Here is a 15,850-nt window from a genome sequence, read left to right on the forward strand (position 1 = left end):
TTTAAGATGAATTATTTTACAGTGTCCACCTGAGGTTTAGGTGTTTAAGTAGGTTTTCCATCCGTCCATCCATTTTTTATACTGCTCATTTGGCTGGCAAGTGAGCTTTAGCTGAACCCCGCTAACGTTATGCGAGAGGCGCTATCCATCCTGGATGAGTCCCCGGTCAAAGAATCATAAATTCACGCTCATATTAACATCAATAAGCAATTTAGAGCAGGAGTGTCAAATTCATTTTCGCTGCGCAGAACTTTATAATTATGTCACGCCTCATTATCATGATGAAACCAGATCATTGTTGAATCAAATCGTCGCATGTTTACATTTTACTCAACCAATTGGGAGATTATGTGTTTTATACTCGGAAGTCAAGAAGAGCAGTTTGTTCAACTATTGTAAAAGTTACTGTAAAAAGGGTGACAAAATCTTAACATGATTATTTACTCAAAATGACAATTTAGAATTTTTGGATTGATTATAGCAAGGCTGGGGTAGCCAAGCAGTCAGAGATTGAAATTATGTTACTGCAAAGAGCCACACGCACGAACACATATGCACACACGCACACACACACACAAACACACACACACACACTCACGCACGCACAAATGACCATGCACACACGAACATTGCATGCACAACGAGCAACAGCCGGAGCGCCCAAACATAAATGAAACCTAAAAACACACGCATCTTATTGTCCCCAATTTCCTCCTCCCACCGTTCGCAGTCCACTTGGGACTAATCTGCTGGTTCTTGGTCGATTGCAGTCGACTTAGCATTTACCACTTAGCACCGATTTCTGCGCATGAGTGGTGATCCAGTCATCTGATTGGCTGCCCTCTATGTCAATCAAGTAGTGGGATTGATGATAGGCCGATGCGGTTTGTTCTGTGTATTCAAAAACGTTTGAAAGGAAGCGCAATCAGCGAGGCGTTTTGGTTGTCGTGTGAAAGCCCGGGAGCCACATTGAAGCAGCCAAAGAGCCACATGCATCTCACGAGCCTCGGGTTTGCCACCCCTGTAGCAAGATAATGTTGACTGATGATATGCTTTCATGGGCCACGTAAATGCTGTGGTGTGTTCGCTCTGGTGTGTGAACCTTGAGTTTGAGTTCTGTGAGTTACAGTCCTCGATTAATCAAGCACAGAGTCGATTGTCGGAGGACGTCAGTCTGAAAATCTATTCTTTTTTTCCCAAACTTATGATGAAAGTCCTTCATGGTATTTTTAAAATTATGTTTTCAAAAATTGTGTTCTTGCAACTGTATTTACTTTTAGAACTTTTAGGAAGCTATTTTTTGTTATGGTATTTTAAGGTGATACAGATACAGGGTGCCCCAAAAAGACACGTACCCATGAAAATTTCAATTTTGGCTTTGATTAAAAAAACTATTTATTTCAAATTACAACCACACATTATTCAGTTTATGGCACAGGTGTCAAAGTCAAGCCCCGCGGGCCAAATCCAGCCCACCACATCAATTTTTTTCGGCCCGCGAAAGCAAATCAAACTTGTTAAATTCCATGGTGATTGCTAAAATCTGAGCCAAAATTTCATATTTTTGGATGTCAACCACAATAAAAGTCATTATTCTTGACTTCAGATTTGAAAACGAGTTATTCATTAATTTGCTGTGTGCTCTATATGTAATATTTGAAGTGATTTAAACATTCTAATGGGTTCCCCAAATTCATAATGGCCCTCGATAGGAAACCATAACTACAATGTGGCCCGCAGCAAAAATGACTTTGACACCCCTGGTTTATGGCTTTCCCAAGATGTGTTCCAAATGTCCACCATTTTGTTGCAAGCAAACCTGTACTCGTCTGATAAGGTTGTCAATCACTTTTACATACTCCTCTTTCGGGATGGCTCTTATTTTTGCTATTAAGGCAGTTTTCAGTTCTTCAATTGAAAGATAAAAATCTGGGAGGTTAAGATCTGGTGAGTGAGGGGCCCATTCCACATTGCATCTTCTGCTTATGAGTCTCTCTTCGAACCTCTGCCTCAACCAAACAATGGTTTTGTTGGCTGTATGAGGTGTGGCCTCGTCTTGCTGAAACCATTGTGAAGCTCTCACAACAACCCTCACTGCAACAATTTTTCTTCTGTCCTTGCACCCTTTTTCCTGCCTAAACATAGGTCCACTATAGTCCCAGGATACGACATTGAAAATTGACATAAATTCACCTGTAAGCGATTAAATTCGTGGTAGGAAGTCAGATTCTGGCCAGTAGAGTGAATATTTTGTTTTAGACAGCGCACTAAATCAAAATTGGTTTTCCTTGAAATGGGCGGCACGTGTTCCCATGAATCAAATGCATTCAGTGTAGCCCAGCAACCATCTGTTGGACGTATGGCTGTTGTTCACACTCAACACAGAGAGTAGCGGCAAAGCGCTGCACACAAACACACGCTCCAGCTGTTTGTTCATCAAGCGAGGGAGGGACGGAGCAAGCGAGCCAGCATGTGGGCGTGTTTCTGAGTCCAAAAGTGGTTGCTGGTTGTTGAAGGGTAGAAACGACGGGGAACGCTGGACATGCCAAAGTGGATGAGATTTAAACTGTTTAAAGAGAGCAGCAGAGTGAGTACATGCGTGGACCATGAGCGGTAGGCAGTGTAACCGCGGGACGTATTGTTGCTCTTTGACTGCATTACACTTGTTTTCCTGGAAATGACAAAAAGTTAATGATGAATGAATCGAGGAATATTGGAATCTAAGAAGCTCACTTGGAATACTTTGAGAAAATAATAATTGCAGAATTTGGTAATTGAAAGAGCTTTAAAAATGCTACCATCACTTGTCTGATCATATTTTAATCAGACATTGCGTCACAGACTCCTTTCCACCATTTGTACTATACCCAAATGATAGTTTTTCTGCGTTTGCCACAATAAAATGTGTGTGGGGGGGATGCTTGTGAGTCTTGCTGTGTAAGAACAGTACTTACAATGGGAGCGTTTTAGACAATTTGAGGGAGAAAAAAAGTTTAATCATTGATTGCATGAGGCTAATGTTGATCATCGCGCTATGTTGACATTCACTTAACGTCTCGTAAACGTGCAAGGATGGTGTTACGGCATCATGCATGTGTGTCTGATTGAGGAGGAGATTAATGGTTAAACATGGCGTGTGTGCACGCGCCTGGCAGGACAGGCGCAGAGACAGGAAGCGGGCCATTAGCCATGGTCGCTGCAAGACGTCCTGACTGAAATCTGAGCATCTCGACACTTTTGCTTTGGATTTTTTTTGCAGAAGTCCTTTTGAGATGGAACCTTATGGAAGTTGCTGTAAAGGTCTGGGTGAGCAAGTACTTCTGGGTACATGTGAGAAATCTTCCCTGGCAAACATCCTTCACAATGGTGAAGCAAAATCTCAATGCTTATGGTGACGACCAACTTCTAATTGATAGTCACACATTCTGTTACTCAATAGAGTGGTACCTTTAATCATAAGTGCCACAGCTTATGAGCTTCAGATACACTTGCTGAGTGAAATGAAAAAGACAATGAGAGGCTTACAGTGGGCCAGCCCACTTTAAGCCATTTATTGATCGATACAAACAGCCAAATGCACAAATGTAAAATGAAAACACTCACTAGCAGCAAGTCTACCAGACAAGCAGACTCACCTGTAATGTTCCTCGTGTCACTCCCATTCGAGATGGACGGAGGAATGTAATCGAAGCACCACTGTGTTGTATACAGTCTATCGTATGATTATGCATCAGTACAATAAATGTTGACTTAAGTTTAAAATGATCACTCATATGTCAGCAAACAAGAACTTGACTCAACTTGACTCAACCGAAAAAAAATGAGCATCTTAGTCATGTGTATACAGAAAGGTAAGGTAATAATAAAAACTTCTTTGAAATTTGACACATCGCAGAGGAGTGTCGTTAACAGCTCTTCCGAATAATCTGAATGATTAAACATACTTCTATTCCTTTCGGCTTTTCCCCTCAGGGGTCGCCACAGCGAATCAGTGTCCTCATCTAACCCAGTTTTGTGCATCCTCTTTTCTCACACCAGCTACCTTCATGGGTTCTTTGACAACATCCATATACCTACACTTTGGTCTTCCTATTGGTCTCTTACCTGGCAGTTAAGGCTCAGCATCCTTCTCCCGATATAGTCACTCTCTCTCCTCTGGACATGTCCAAACCATCTCAGTCTGGCCTCTCTGACTTTCTCTCCAAAACCTCTGATATCAGTTGTCCCTCTGATATATTCATTCCTGATCCTATCCAACCTTGTCACTCCCAAAGAAAACCTCACCATCATCATCGCTGCTACCTGCAGCTCTGCTTCCTGTCTTTTCTTTAGTGGCACTGTCTCCAGTCCAAATAGCTTGGCTGGTTCCACCACAGTTTTATACACCTTTCCTTTAATCTTGGCAGAATCTCTTCTATCACACAGTGCACATATTATAATAATAATAATAATAATAATATATATATATATATATTCGTCTGTGCAAGCTCTCAGTCGTACAGGAGTGGTCCATCGATGAGAAGGTTTCTTCAGCCGTCATCTGTACAAAAGTGAAGGTTTCGGACGTTTCGCCTCCTATCCAAGAGGCTTCGTCAGCGAACTAAAGTCTGACTGGTCGTATCGGCCCCATTTGTATATCCCTAATGTCCAGACCTGGTGGCGCCGGACACAGCTATGATAGGTCCCTACTCTCAGGTTGGGGGAGGCGCGGGACCCCCCCCTGTATATATATATATATTATAATAATATTTTTCTTGAGCCGTTCCAGCCTGCCTGGACACGCTTCTTCACTTCTTTTCCACACTCTCCATTGCTAGACAGTTAAATCCTCCTTCTTTATCTCTTTTCCCTGTAGCATCACTCTTGCACTTGGTTCACTCTCATTCACACACATATATTCTGTCTTACTGCGACTGATCTTCATTCCTCTCCTTTCCAGGGCAATTGTGCTACTCTCTTGAATAGCTTTGGCCTGTCCACCAAAAGTGCTTCAACCTTAGGTCAGCTGTCAATACGGACACTCCCCACCTTACAAACAAAATACGTTCCGAGCGGTTGTTCGTCGGTGAAATTGTTTATAAGTTGCTTCTATGCTATATTTTGTATGAAATGTATATTTAAGTCAAACACTGAATGCCGGGCACATAGCCTTGGTGTCCGTCGCGTAAACATCCAGCCCTTGAAACCTCCAATGTGTCTGTGTGCGTGAAGCTCAGTACGCAGCCATTCGCAAGCAAGCTCGGCCGGAAAAAGGCGCGCAATACAAAATTTACAGCATCTCTGTCCAAACATTTTTTGACAGACCCGCAAAAACGTTCGTATGTACAATTGCTCGTAACATGAATGATCGTAAGTTGGGGAGCATCTGTACGACGAAAATCTTTCTTATGACTACACATCCTAACATGTTTGAGCTAATATACTGGAGTACACTGTATCTCTGAGTCATTTTTCTACGACACGCAGAAGGGCACAAGCTAACAGGCTTTCAGAGAGCTGACATCATGGGATGATGCAATTTCCAGGTTGGGCATAGTTAGCTATCTTAAATCAAACTGTAGTAATAGAAAATAGAGAGTTTGGGAGGGGTGACTTAAGATTAATTCACTCGTAGATGCATCTGACGCTTTTCTGCAACGTGACCAGTTATAAACCGAGGATCATGGATCACTGTGAAAAGAATTTTGGATTAACTCCTTGTCAACACATTATGTTTCACAGCTCTAATATTCATCAAAGTACAGGGGTAGCGCTGAAACCCTCATATAGCCAAACATAGTTTTTGGTGGACCGTCAGGTGCTGAATTGAAGGTGGCCACTAAAAGTGGATTTTGCCAAATACGACTGTATAAAAATAAATGTTAATGAAAATATGTTGTGTTGTCAGTCCAGACAAAATAGACGTCCTATTGAGTTGTTTTCTAGGCATCATTGCCTCTGTGGTTTCAAAAGCCCCATTTTAGCTTTCTTCCTTGGAGGTGAAACATGCAGCCATTTTTCTTCACACTGGTTTTGTGAGTGTGTGTCTGTGAGTGTGTGCGTGTGTGTGCATTTGTCTGTGTGTTTTATGGCCAAACATTACAATCTGCATGAACCTAAAAAAAATAATAATAAAAAAATCCTCCCAAAAAATCTAACACTTTTAACCAATCAGAGGCCTGACCAAAGTCTCATCTCGGAAATTACCAGTGAGGATTATGGTTGTTTAATAATGCTTTTTTTTTTAGACCAATAATGGAATGAGTATTCACCCTCAGAGTAAATTACCAGACAGAGTACTGAGACTTTTCATCTGTAAAATTTAATTTAACACGATGCCCCCCCAAAAAAATTGAACAAAGATGAGTAAAACTGCCATTTATTTATTTAACAAAGTGTTTATTTATTTTCCACTGCGGTTGTAATTGTCAGCATCGACAAAAACTTGGTGGTGATATATTTCACATGAAATAATTCCAATGACATAACAATGTACAATATCTGTACTGCATTTTTTTGCAAAAAAAATCCCCGCTTGAAGTATATCTTGCATGCTGACTAAAACATTAGACTTTTTGAAAGGCGCTTATAAATGAAATGTATTATTATTATTATTATTATTATTATTATTATTATTATGTGAGGTGACATAAGGAGTGTACATCACATAGTTCCTTCCTTCATGTCCTCTTTGATACAGTATGTTTGTAGTTGCTGCGCTAACTTAGCCTCTCCCTGGCTTACACCCCAAGCCCCGCACACACTCGCACACACGCACACACTTAAACACTCACAAAATGAAAGACTTGCTATGTCAGCAGTAAGGTGATATTTGAGGGGTGCAAAAATGGGATTCATGCCCGACCACTTCTGATCATGTGACTGTCTAACGGCAGCTGTGGCGATGGGTTAACACGGGCTGCCCCGTGCTGTGAGGTCATAGCGGGAAAAACACGTCATGTTTGGCGCTGCTAACCCAGACCATCCCAAGTTTTTTGGAAATCCCCCACCCAACGTGTCACGAGGGTTGATTCCTTCCTTCAGATGCTTGTTGCTCTTACCGATGCACAGAAACTCATTTAGCAGACAAGCATATGCGATGGTGGTTATTAAAAGACTTTACTGTGCAGAAAGCCACGAGCGCGATAAATAAAATCAATAGCGTGATTGTGCGGCTCGCAATTTCATTCACTGTGCTGCTGTCACGCTGCACCCTTGAAGCATATGACCCTCACAAGCCGGTTGCGCGGGTATGTGTGCTTCCTGTTGTGTGTAATCACATGACAGATAACAACAAGGAACGCCCATAGACGACCAACACGAGTGTTTGATCAAACTCGAAGCTTAAGAAAAAAATAGATGATAATTCTTCACTGTCGATGAGGACTGAATAATTGGAAGAAATTGCCAATTTCAGAATCAGAATCAATCTTTATTGGCCAAGTGCAGGGGTTGGGAACCTATGGCTCGCGAGCCATATCTGCCTCTTTTGATAATTGCATCTGGCTCACCGATAAAACTAAATACATATTCTCGCTTTTTGCTGTTCATTTCCTGTTTGGGCTGCAGTTGGCGGAAAGATTAATTTTGATTGGATCATACTGACCTAGGTGGCCGTTGATGTCGAAACAGGTAAACGCTCCCTTTTAAATAAGCCTGACGAGTAAAAAAAAAGACGAGTATCATACAATTCAGGTTGAATGGACCGAAGGATTCGCCTTTGTGGAGGGAAAAGATTCTGCCGTGATTCTAATTTGCAATGAAACAATACCATGACTGAAACAGTTGAATATCAGTGGGACTTTGACAAACCCCATGCTAACGTCAGCATCAAAATAATTCTGTGAGAGACAGCATAAAGCAAGCGGCTAGCTAGCATTAACTTTGCCAATGTACCCGGCAAGTTGACTTTCATTCTGATCGTTTGGCTGCACTTTTTACCAATCATGACGAACGGAAAACTATTCATATTAATGGTGAGTATTATCACAAACTTATTTTAAATAATACATTCTGACATGTTGAAATCACGTATGTGCGTGTGTGCGTGCGTGTGTGTGTGTGTGTGCTCTTATTTATATGTGGTTATGAGGACAAAAATCTGTTTACACAGTCATGTCCTGGGGACCATTTGACATATGGGGACAAAAAACCTGGTCCCCATAAAGAAAACATAAAAAAAAACGTTTCAGAAAGGGTGGTCCCCAGAAGTGATGATCCGAGAAAGCATAAAAACGTGTGTGTGTGTGTGTGTGTGTGTGTGTGTGTGTGTGTGTGTGTGTGTGTGTGTGTGTGTGTGTGTGTGTGTGTGTGTGTGTGGCTCTCACTGAAAAACATTTCCAAATATTTTACTTTTACGGCTCTCTTAGTCAAAAAGGTTCCCGACCCCTGCCGAACTGTGTCCATCACACAAGGAATTTGTCTTCGGTAGAACACATGGCATGAGTATCATCATAAAAAAGACATGAAAAATAAGTATGGAGGACACTAATAAAGGCTAATCTAATCTAATTATTTAATGTAAGTGGTACCTCTCAGGTGCCCCCTGCAAGGTATCAAGCAGAGTTAAAGTGATCAGTGGTAGAATAAAATATGATAACAGTTCGACAGTTGATGCAGAAAATCAGTGAACCATTTAAGGTGATCAGTTGCCGTATTTGTAGCAAAACAAGTGTGCAATTATGCAGATATCCTTGTGTGTCTCAAAGTGTCTGGTGCTGGAGATTGTATAGGTCAGTAACAGTGGTTCAAGTGAGTACAGAGCTGGAGCTACGATTATAAAGGGATGCAGTTCCACAGGGTTGTGCAAAACTGCAGAGAGGCACTATACAGTTATATTTGGGTTACTGTTTAGAGAGTTAATGGCTAGGGGGAAGAAGCTGTTTAAATGTCTGTTGGATTTGGTGCGCATGGATCGTTAGCGCCTGCCTGAGGGGAGTAGCTGGAAAAGGTTATGGGGAGGGTGTGAAGGGTCCAGTTGGTTTGTATGCCCTTGTCTTGGTTCTTGCAATGTGCAAGTCCTCGAGAGTGGGACTGGGGCGGTGGCAATAACTGTCCCTTGAAGTCGTATACCTTATTGAAATCTTATATTCAAGACACTCATCAGTCAAGGGGCCGTTGTGCTTTGGATTGGATTTGTATAATTACGTTTCACATGATATAAATGATGCTGAGGGTGCTTCGGTCAGCCGCAGTTGCATGAGTCAAGACACCTGCTTTGTCTTGTCGTCAGGTATAAAGTAACCTGCAGCTGTGGACTAGCCCGGCTGGCTGTTGCTACGCGACCTTAAACCCGATGCTTGTGCACATTAATAAGTACACACACATACACACACACAAGTTGACATTTTTTAAAGGAGAAGCAAATGTTTTGCATCCTCGCTGTGTTTTCAGACAGGATCAGAAAAGCAAATGTTAGCTCTGCATCTCATTAGCTGTGTTTACAGTGAGACAAGTGTCAAACTCTTAAACTTTGTATGCACCATGAACATTGGTAGTTGCCAGTTTTGGGTCATAAAATGTCAGATACGCAAAGCTACAGTGTACAGACTGTATATATGTAAACCATCTCACATTACAGTATGTTTGAAGTCACATTAAGCAGATCTGTATCAAATGAGAAATAAATCCAGCTATTGCGGAAATATAAAATTAACAATTGTACAGGCAAATTAAGCTAAAATCTTTGGACAGACGCAGTTATCAATCAAGCGTAAATAATAATGTTTCTAAAGGATTAACTGATTGAAAATAATCATTTTTGGGCAATATATTGTTATACGTTGTTGGTTGTGTTGCCACACATGGATGTTGTTGACATACTTGCATATTCATATCGGACATTCAGAACTATACCATCGTCATTTCAGTGTTCTCGTTAATAAAACTATGTCAATCCTTAAAGGACAACTGACGTCTCCGGACAAGTTGTGTCCATAATTTGTATAATGGCTTTAAATGACTTCTACTGAGCGTATTTTACAAATATTCCACCGCATATAGCTATATTTTACGTTTTAAGACTTGCGCTGAATATTCAGGAAGTCTTGTTTTTGAGTTGGTGACGAGTCCGTATGTGAACGTCACTAAAGGACCTCCCTTGACCGTAAAAAAGACGCATTGCAGCGGTCCTTCCATCACGTCAATGTATTTTACTGTACTTGTTGGGTATGGGGAACTCGTGTTGCACCCAAAAGCCGCCAGAAGGCCAGAAGAGGGCGTCCAAGCGCCATATCAGAATCAGAATCAGAATCAGAATCAGAATCATCTTTATTGCCAAGTATGTAGAACACACAAGGAATTTGTTTCCGGTAGAATATAGATACACATACACATACTATACAGTTCCATTTTTGCTACTGTTGAAAGAGTTCAAAGAGTTAATGGCTTGGGGGAAGAAGCTGTTTAAATGTCTGCTGGATTTGGTGCGCATGGATCGGTAGCGCCTGCCTGAGGGGAGTAGCTGGAAAAGGTGGTGGGCAGGGTGCGGAGGGTCCAGTAGGATTTTCCGCGCCCTAGTTTGGATTCTTGCAGTGTGCAAGTCCTCGAGAGTGGGTAGGGCGGTGCCAATGATTTTTTCCGCCGTCCTAACTGTCCGTTGAAGTCGGATTTTGTCCATTTTTGTGGCGGCCCCGAACCAAACGGTGATGGAAGAACACAGGATGGATTCGATGACAGCCGTGTAAAAATGTTGCAGCACCTCCTGTGGCAGGCCATGCTTCTTTAGCAGCCTCAGGAAGTACATTCTCTGTTGGGCCTTTTTCAGGATAGAGTTGGTGTTGACCTCCCACTTCATGTCCTGGGAGACTGTGATTCCCAGGAACTTGAAGGTCTCAACGGTTGACACCAAGCAGTTGGATAGTGTGAGGGGTAGCTGTGGTGATGGATGTTTCCTGAAGTCCACGATCATCTCAACTGTCTTGAGCGTGTTCAGCTCCAGGTTGTGACGGCTGCACCAGAGCTCCAGCTGCTCCACTTGTTGTCGGTACGCAGACTCGTCGCCGTCTTTGATGAGACCGATGACCGTGGTGTCGTCTGCGAACTTTATGAATTTGACAGCTGGGTGCGTTGAGGTGCAGTCATTCGTGTAGAGAGAGAAGAGCAATGGAGAGAGGACGCATCCCTGCGGGGCTCCAGTGCTCGTGGATCGTGTTGTGGATGATATATTTCCCAGTCTGACCTGTTGTGTCCGTCCTGTCAGGAAGCTGAGGGTCCACTGGCAGATCGTGGGGGACACACCAAGCTGGAGAAGTTTGGGGATGAGGAGTTCTGGGATGATGGTATTGAACGCAGAGCTGTAGTCCACAAACAGGATCCTTGCGTAGGTTCCTGTGTTGTCAAGGTGGTCGAGGATGTGGTGCAGTCCGATGTTGACTGCATCCTCCACAGACCTGTTTGCCCAGTAGGCAAACTGAAGAGGATCTAGCAGAGGTCCGGTGATGTTCTTTAGGTGGTTCAGCACGAGGCGTTCAAAGGACTTCATGACCACAGACGTCAGAGCAACAGGTCTATAGTCGTTCAATCCCGAGGGTGCTGGTTTCTTTGGAACTGGGACGATAGTAGACTGTTTGAAGCAGGATGGGACTTCACGCTGCTCCAGGGATCTTTTGAAGATTTGTGTGAAGACCGGAGCCAGCTGGTCAGCGCAGACTTTCAGGCAGGAGGGGGACACTCTGTCAGGTCCCGCAGCTTTCTTGATCTTCTGCTGCTTGAAGAGCCGTCTAACGTCCAGTTCGTGGATCTGTAGGGCAGAGGGCGGAGATACGGTAGTTTCTGGTAATGGTGGGCAGACCGGGGAAATGGGGGTGTCCTTTTCAAATCGGCAAAAGTATGTATTTAACTCATCAGCCATACCATTGTTGTACACTGCTTGGGGGAAAGGTAAACAATAATTTGTTATTGCTTTCAGGCCATTCCACACCGATGCAGAGTCGTTAGCGGAGAACTGTTTGTTAAGCCTCTCCGCATAACTTTTCTTTGCAATGTTAATTTCCTTCGTCAGCCTGTTTCGGGCGAGTTTGTAAACTGCTCGATCGCCGCTTTTAAATGCAGATTCTTTTTCTTTCCTAAGCTGCCTGAGTTTGGGAGTGAACCATGGCTTGTTGTATGAGCGGAAGGACTTTGTTGGTACACACATGTCCTCACAGAAACTGATGTATGATGTTACAGTGTCTGTGTATTCATCCAATGTGCCCGTTGAAGTTTCAAAGACGCTCCAATCAGTGCAGTCTAAGCATTCTTGTAGCGATAACTTTGCTTCAACTGTCCATGTTTTAACTGTCTTGACTACCGGTTTTACACATTTGAGTTTCTGTTTGTATGTGGGAATTAAGTGGATTAAATAGTGGTCAGAAAGACCCAATGCTGCATGCGCAACAGACCGGTATGCGCCTTTGAGTGCTGTGTAACAATGATCTAGAATGTTTTCTCCTCTGGTGAAACAGTCAATATGCTGCTTATATTTGGGAAGTTCACGGTTTAAACGTGTTTGATTAAAATCGCCCAAAATGATCAGGGGTGATTCTGGATATTTTAGTTCGAGATGGTTTACATGGTCCGCTAGCGTTTGTATACACGCGTTAGCATTAGCTTGTGGCGCGATGTACACGGCAACGAGAATAAAGAAAGCGAACTCACGTGGCGAGTAGAATGGCTTGCAGTTGAGAGACAGCGATTCCAAACCAGGGCTGCAGTGTGCGTCGAGCATCGTGACATCGGTGCACCATTCTTCGTTGATGTAGAAGCATAGTCCACCGCCTTTGGATTTCCCCTATTGCTCCGTGTCACGGTCGGCCCGAAGGAGACGGAATCCGGGTAGGCGTAGCGTGGAATCCGGGTGGCGGTCACTGAGCCAGGTCTCAGTGAAGCACAGCGCAGCAGAGCGGGCAAACGTTTTATTGGTCTTTGTGAGAAGCAGAAGTTCGTCCATCTTGTTTGGTAGTGAGCGTAGATTAGCGAGGTGGATCGATGGGAGCGGCGTGCGAAATCCACGCTGCCGTAGTTTGACAAGCACGCCGGCTCGTTTCCCCTTCCTACGCCGGCGTCTCAAAGCTCCGTACAGAGCTGCTACGCCGCTAGCGAGCAGCCACGAAAAACCTTGTAGATTTTGGTGTGTCGGTGAAAATAGTCCAAGAGTGGATTCCCCAATGCTCAGTAACTCTTCCCTCGTGTAACTGAGTCGCGTAGGATCGCAAAAAACAAATGAAAATGACAAAACCAGGAACAATACTAGGGAGCGTGTGACCGAGGCTGCCATCCGCAGCGCCATCTTGGATCATATAAGGAATTTATCAGCCTGTGTAAACGGAGGTGGCCACAGGATGTCGCCATTTTGTGCCTCTTTTTTTGGGTGAGAGATTTTCCCCCAATGTTGCCTCAAAATGGCACAAATAAATTCTTTAATCGATTGCAGACATGTATGATTTCCTCTTCAGAACTATTTGAATCATATTCATAACTGAATGTGTAACAAGAAAGCATATTCTCCGAATCTGAAGCCATTGTTTTGATTCACTAGCAATGCAAGACGTTTTGGCGTGACGTCACGAACTGGGGGCGGGACTTTCTGAAAATGCCCAATTCGCAGCTCAATTTTTTGCAGATTTTAGACACTTTAAGTCATTTTTATTGGTGTTTTGCATTTGACTAAAACTATCATACTGCGTGTTTTGGGTATTTTATATGCTATAAAACGTTTTTCTGATGTCAGTTGAAAAACAAAAAAGTGACGTCGGTTGTCCTTTAAATTGTTTTATTTTAAAATAATAATAAAAATAAAAGAATAAGAGTAAGAATAATACATTTCATTTTTAAGCGCCTTTCAAAACTCTCAAGGTCACTTTACAGTTACAGGATACTTTTTTCTGTGGGTGAGCAGCAGCAGCCACGCGCCAGCGTTCACTCAACCCGGAAGTAACTCAAATAGAATAGTAAGACAAATAGATAGAAAGCTAGCTAGCAAGCCAATAGATAGCTAATAGCTAGCCAGCTACATAGCTAGCCTGCCAGATAGCTATTGTACGGTATCACAGAACGACAAAGAGACTTAGCACAAAATTTCTGACTAATGTTTACATAAACCAAAGTCTTGTCTTGACCCAGCCCGCCTCTCAATTTTTCCAAATCAATGTTGCCCCCTGAGCAAAAGGTTTGCCCACCCCTGGTCGACAGTATGTCACTATTGATGCAGGTAAAGGCACGCTGTTCTCTCACGTGATAAGTTACTGCTAAAATGAAATGCGGGAGCAAGCAAAATAAGTCAAAAAACAAACATATTTCGAAGGTTTCTTTGTGAAGGGGGAAAACACTCAGCCAAGAGACAGAAGAAGAGCCTATGGCTTTAAAAAAAGAAGGCTGCATTTAATAGACGGTATACGGAGTCCTATATTCAAATATGGCTTTATCTCGATGAGATACTCTGCATAGTATGAGTCATAAATTTTCTGCATTTTGTATCTTATTTTGAAGGCACTTTTGAACTTTACCATAGCGGCCAGAGAGTGTCAAGGCTAGATTTAACATCCCTCGTGTCATGATCCTTATGTATTATTGTGTTGATGAAATTACCACATTTGTCTTGATTCTGTTATATTTATCCGAAACACCGTCAAGGCCGACCCTTGAAAATATTGTATGATACTAAACTGGTCCATTAGGCAAAAAAGCCTGGGGAACGCTGATGTAGCATGGGTATGAAAATTGTTTACTACCTGGTATTGTTGTTCAGTCTGCCACCTGTTGGGAGCTCTGTGGCATGAGACCGATAAAGTGAAAGCTTTTTTTGCCCATCAAATGAAGCGAAATCTCTGATTTATTGGAGTTGAAAATCAAGACTTGTTGTGCAATACCCTGGAGGGGTTTTATATCAGTCACAGGGTTTTAGCGAATGTGAACTGGAGGTAGCAGAGATGAAGATGTTGAGGGTTTTTTTTGGGAGTGACCAGGTTGGACAGGATCAGGAATGAATATATCAGAGGCTTTTGAGATAAAGTCAAAGAGGCCAGACTTAGATGGTTTGGGGTTTGGACATGTCCAGAGGAGAGAGAGTGACCATATCGGGTGAAGGATGCTGAGCCTTGAACTGCCAGGCAAGAGATCGAGAGAAAGACCAAAGAAGAGGTTGATGAATGTTGTCAAAGGGGACATGAAGGTAGCTGGTGTGAGAAAAGAGGATGCACAAAACCGGGTTAGATGGCGAACACTGATTTGCTGTGGCGACCCCTGAAGGGAAAAGCTGAAAGGAAAAGAAGAAGAACATCACACTGAGGTGGAATCAATCACTTGTCAAGTCAGCTTTGTGAACAATTACACAACCAATTTCATTTTCTCGGTGGACTTTACTTGGTCCCTCGGACTGTGCACCAGAACAATCCAGGGCAAATGTGAATGAGGGAAATATCCGAGAACCAACTCCATACCTAATTTACTCTGTGAAGCATCACAATATCAGTAACACATTCAGCTGGCTGTGTGAGTGACAAAGAGAGAAATACCTTTGTTAGTTGCTAGTCCGTTACAGTGAAATTGTGAATGGAGCATTGAAATTGACACGGTCCATCACTTTGTGACCTACGTGGATCATTATAAGATCAGAAGCATTTTCACATTGGAGTGTAGAGTGGGGGAAGAAGGCTCACTGTAATCAGGACTGATCGTCAGGTTGCATGGCATTGCATTACATTGCAAGTTAATTGTGTCGGTCAGCTTTGTAAATCAACCATTGCCCTCACCCCGAATTTAGTCTTTTTCTGCATTATTCTGTGAGCTGCGACTATTTTTCCCACTTATTTTTGATGTCTGCAGCTCTCTGGTGGCTGTGAATTGACAGTGATCCTGCAGGACTTTACAGCAGGATGTAGCAGTGAGATATCCG

At 42.9% G+C, this 15,850-nt stretch overlaps 1 protein-coding gene across 2 annotated transcripts in view; it reads left to right on the forward strand.

Annotated features, from left to right (window-relative positions):
• kalrna (kalirin RhoGEF kinase a) overlaps positions 1 to 15,850 on the forward strand; it is a 200,152-nt gene that overhangs the window by 120,356 nt on the left and 63,946 nt on the right. For both annotated transcript variants that reach the window (XM_089002867.1, XM_089002868.1), the window contains exon 39: positions 15,781 to 15,850. This exon is cut by the window's right edge and continues 9 nt beyond it. In XM_089002867.1, the coding sequence (XP_088858993.1) occupies positions 15,781 to 15,850 (70 nt within the window). The remainder of the gene's footprint in view (positions 1 to 15,780) is intronic.

Source organism: Hippocampus bargibanti, linkage group LG08 (assembly GCF_051943395.1).
Source record: "Hippocampus bargibanti isolate YZ-2025 linkage group LG08, ASM5194339v1, whole genome shotgun sequence".
In the NCBI taxonomy this organism is placed as follows: Eukaryota; Metazoa; Chordata; class Actinopteri; order Syngnathiformes; family Syngnathidae; genus Hippocampus; species Hippocampus bargibanti.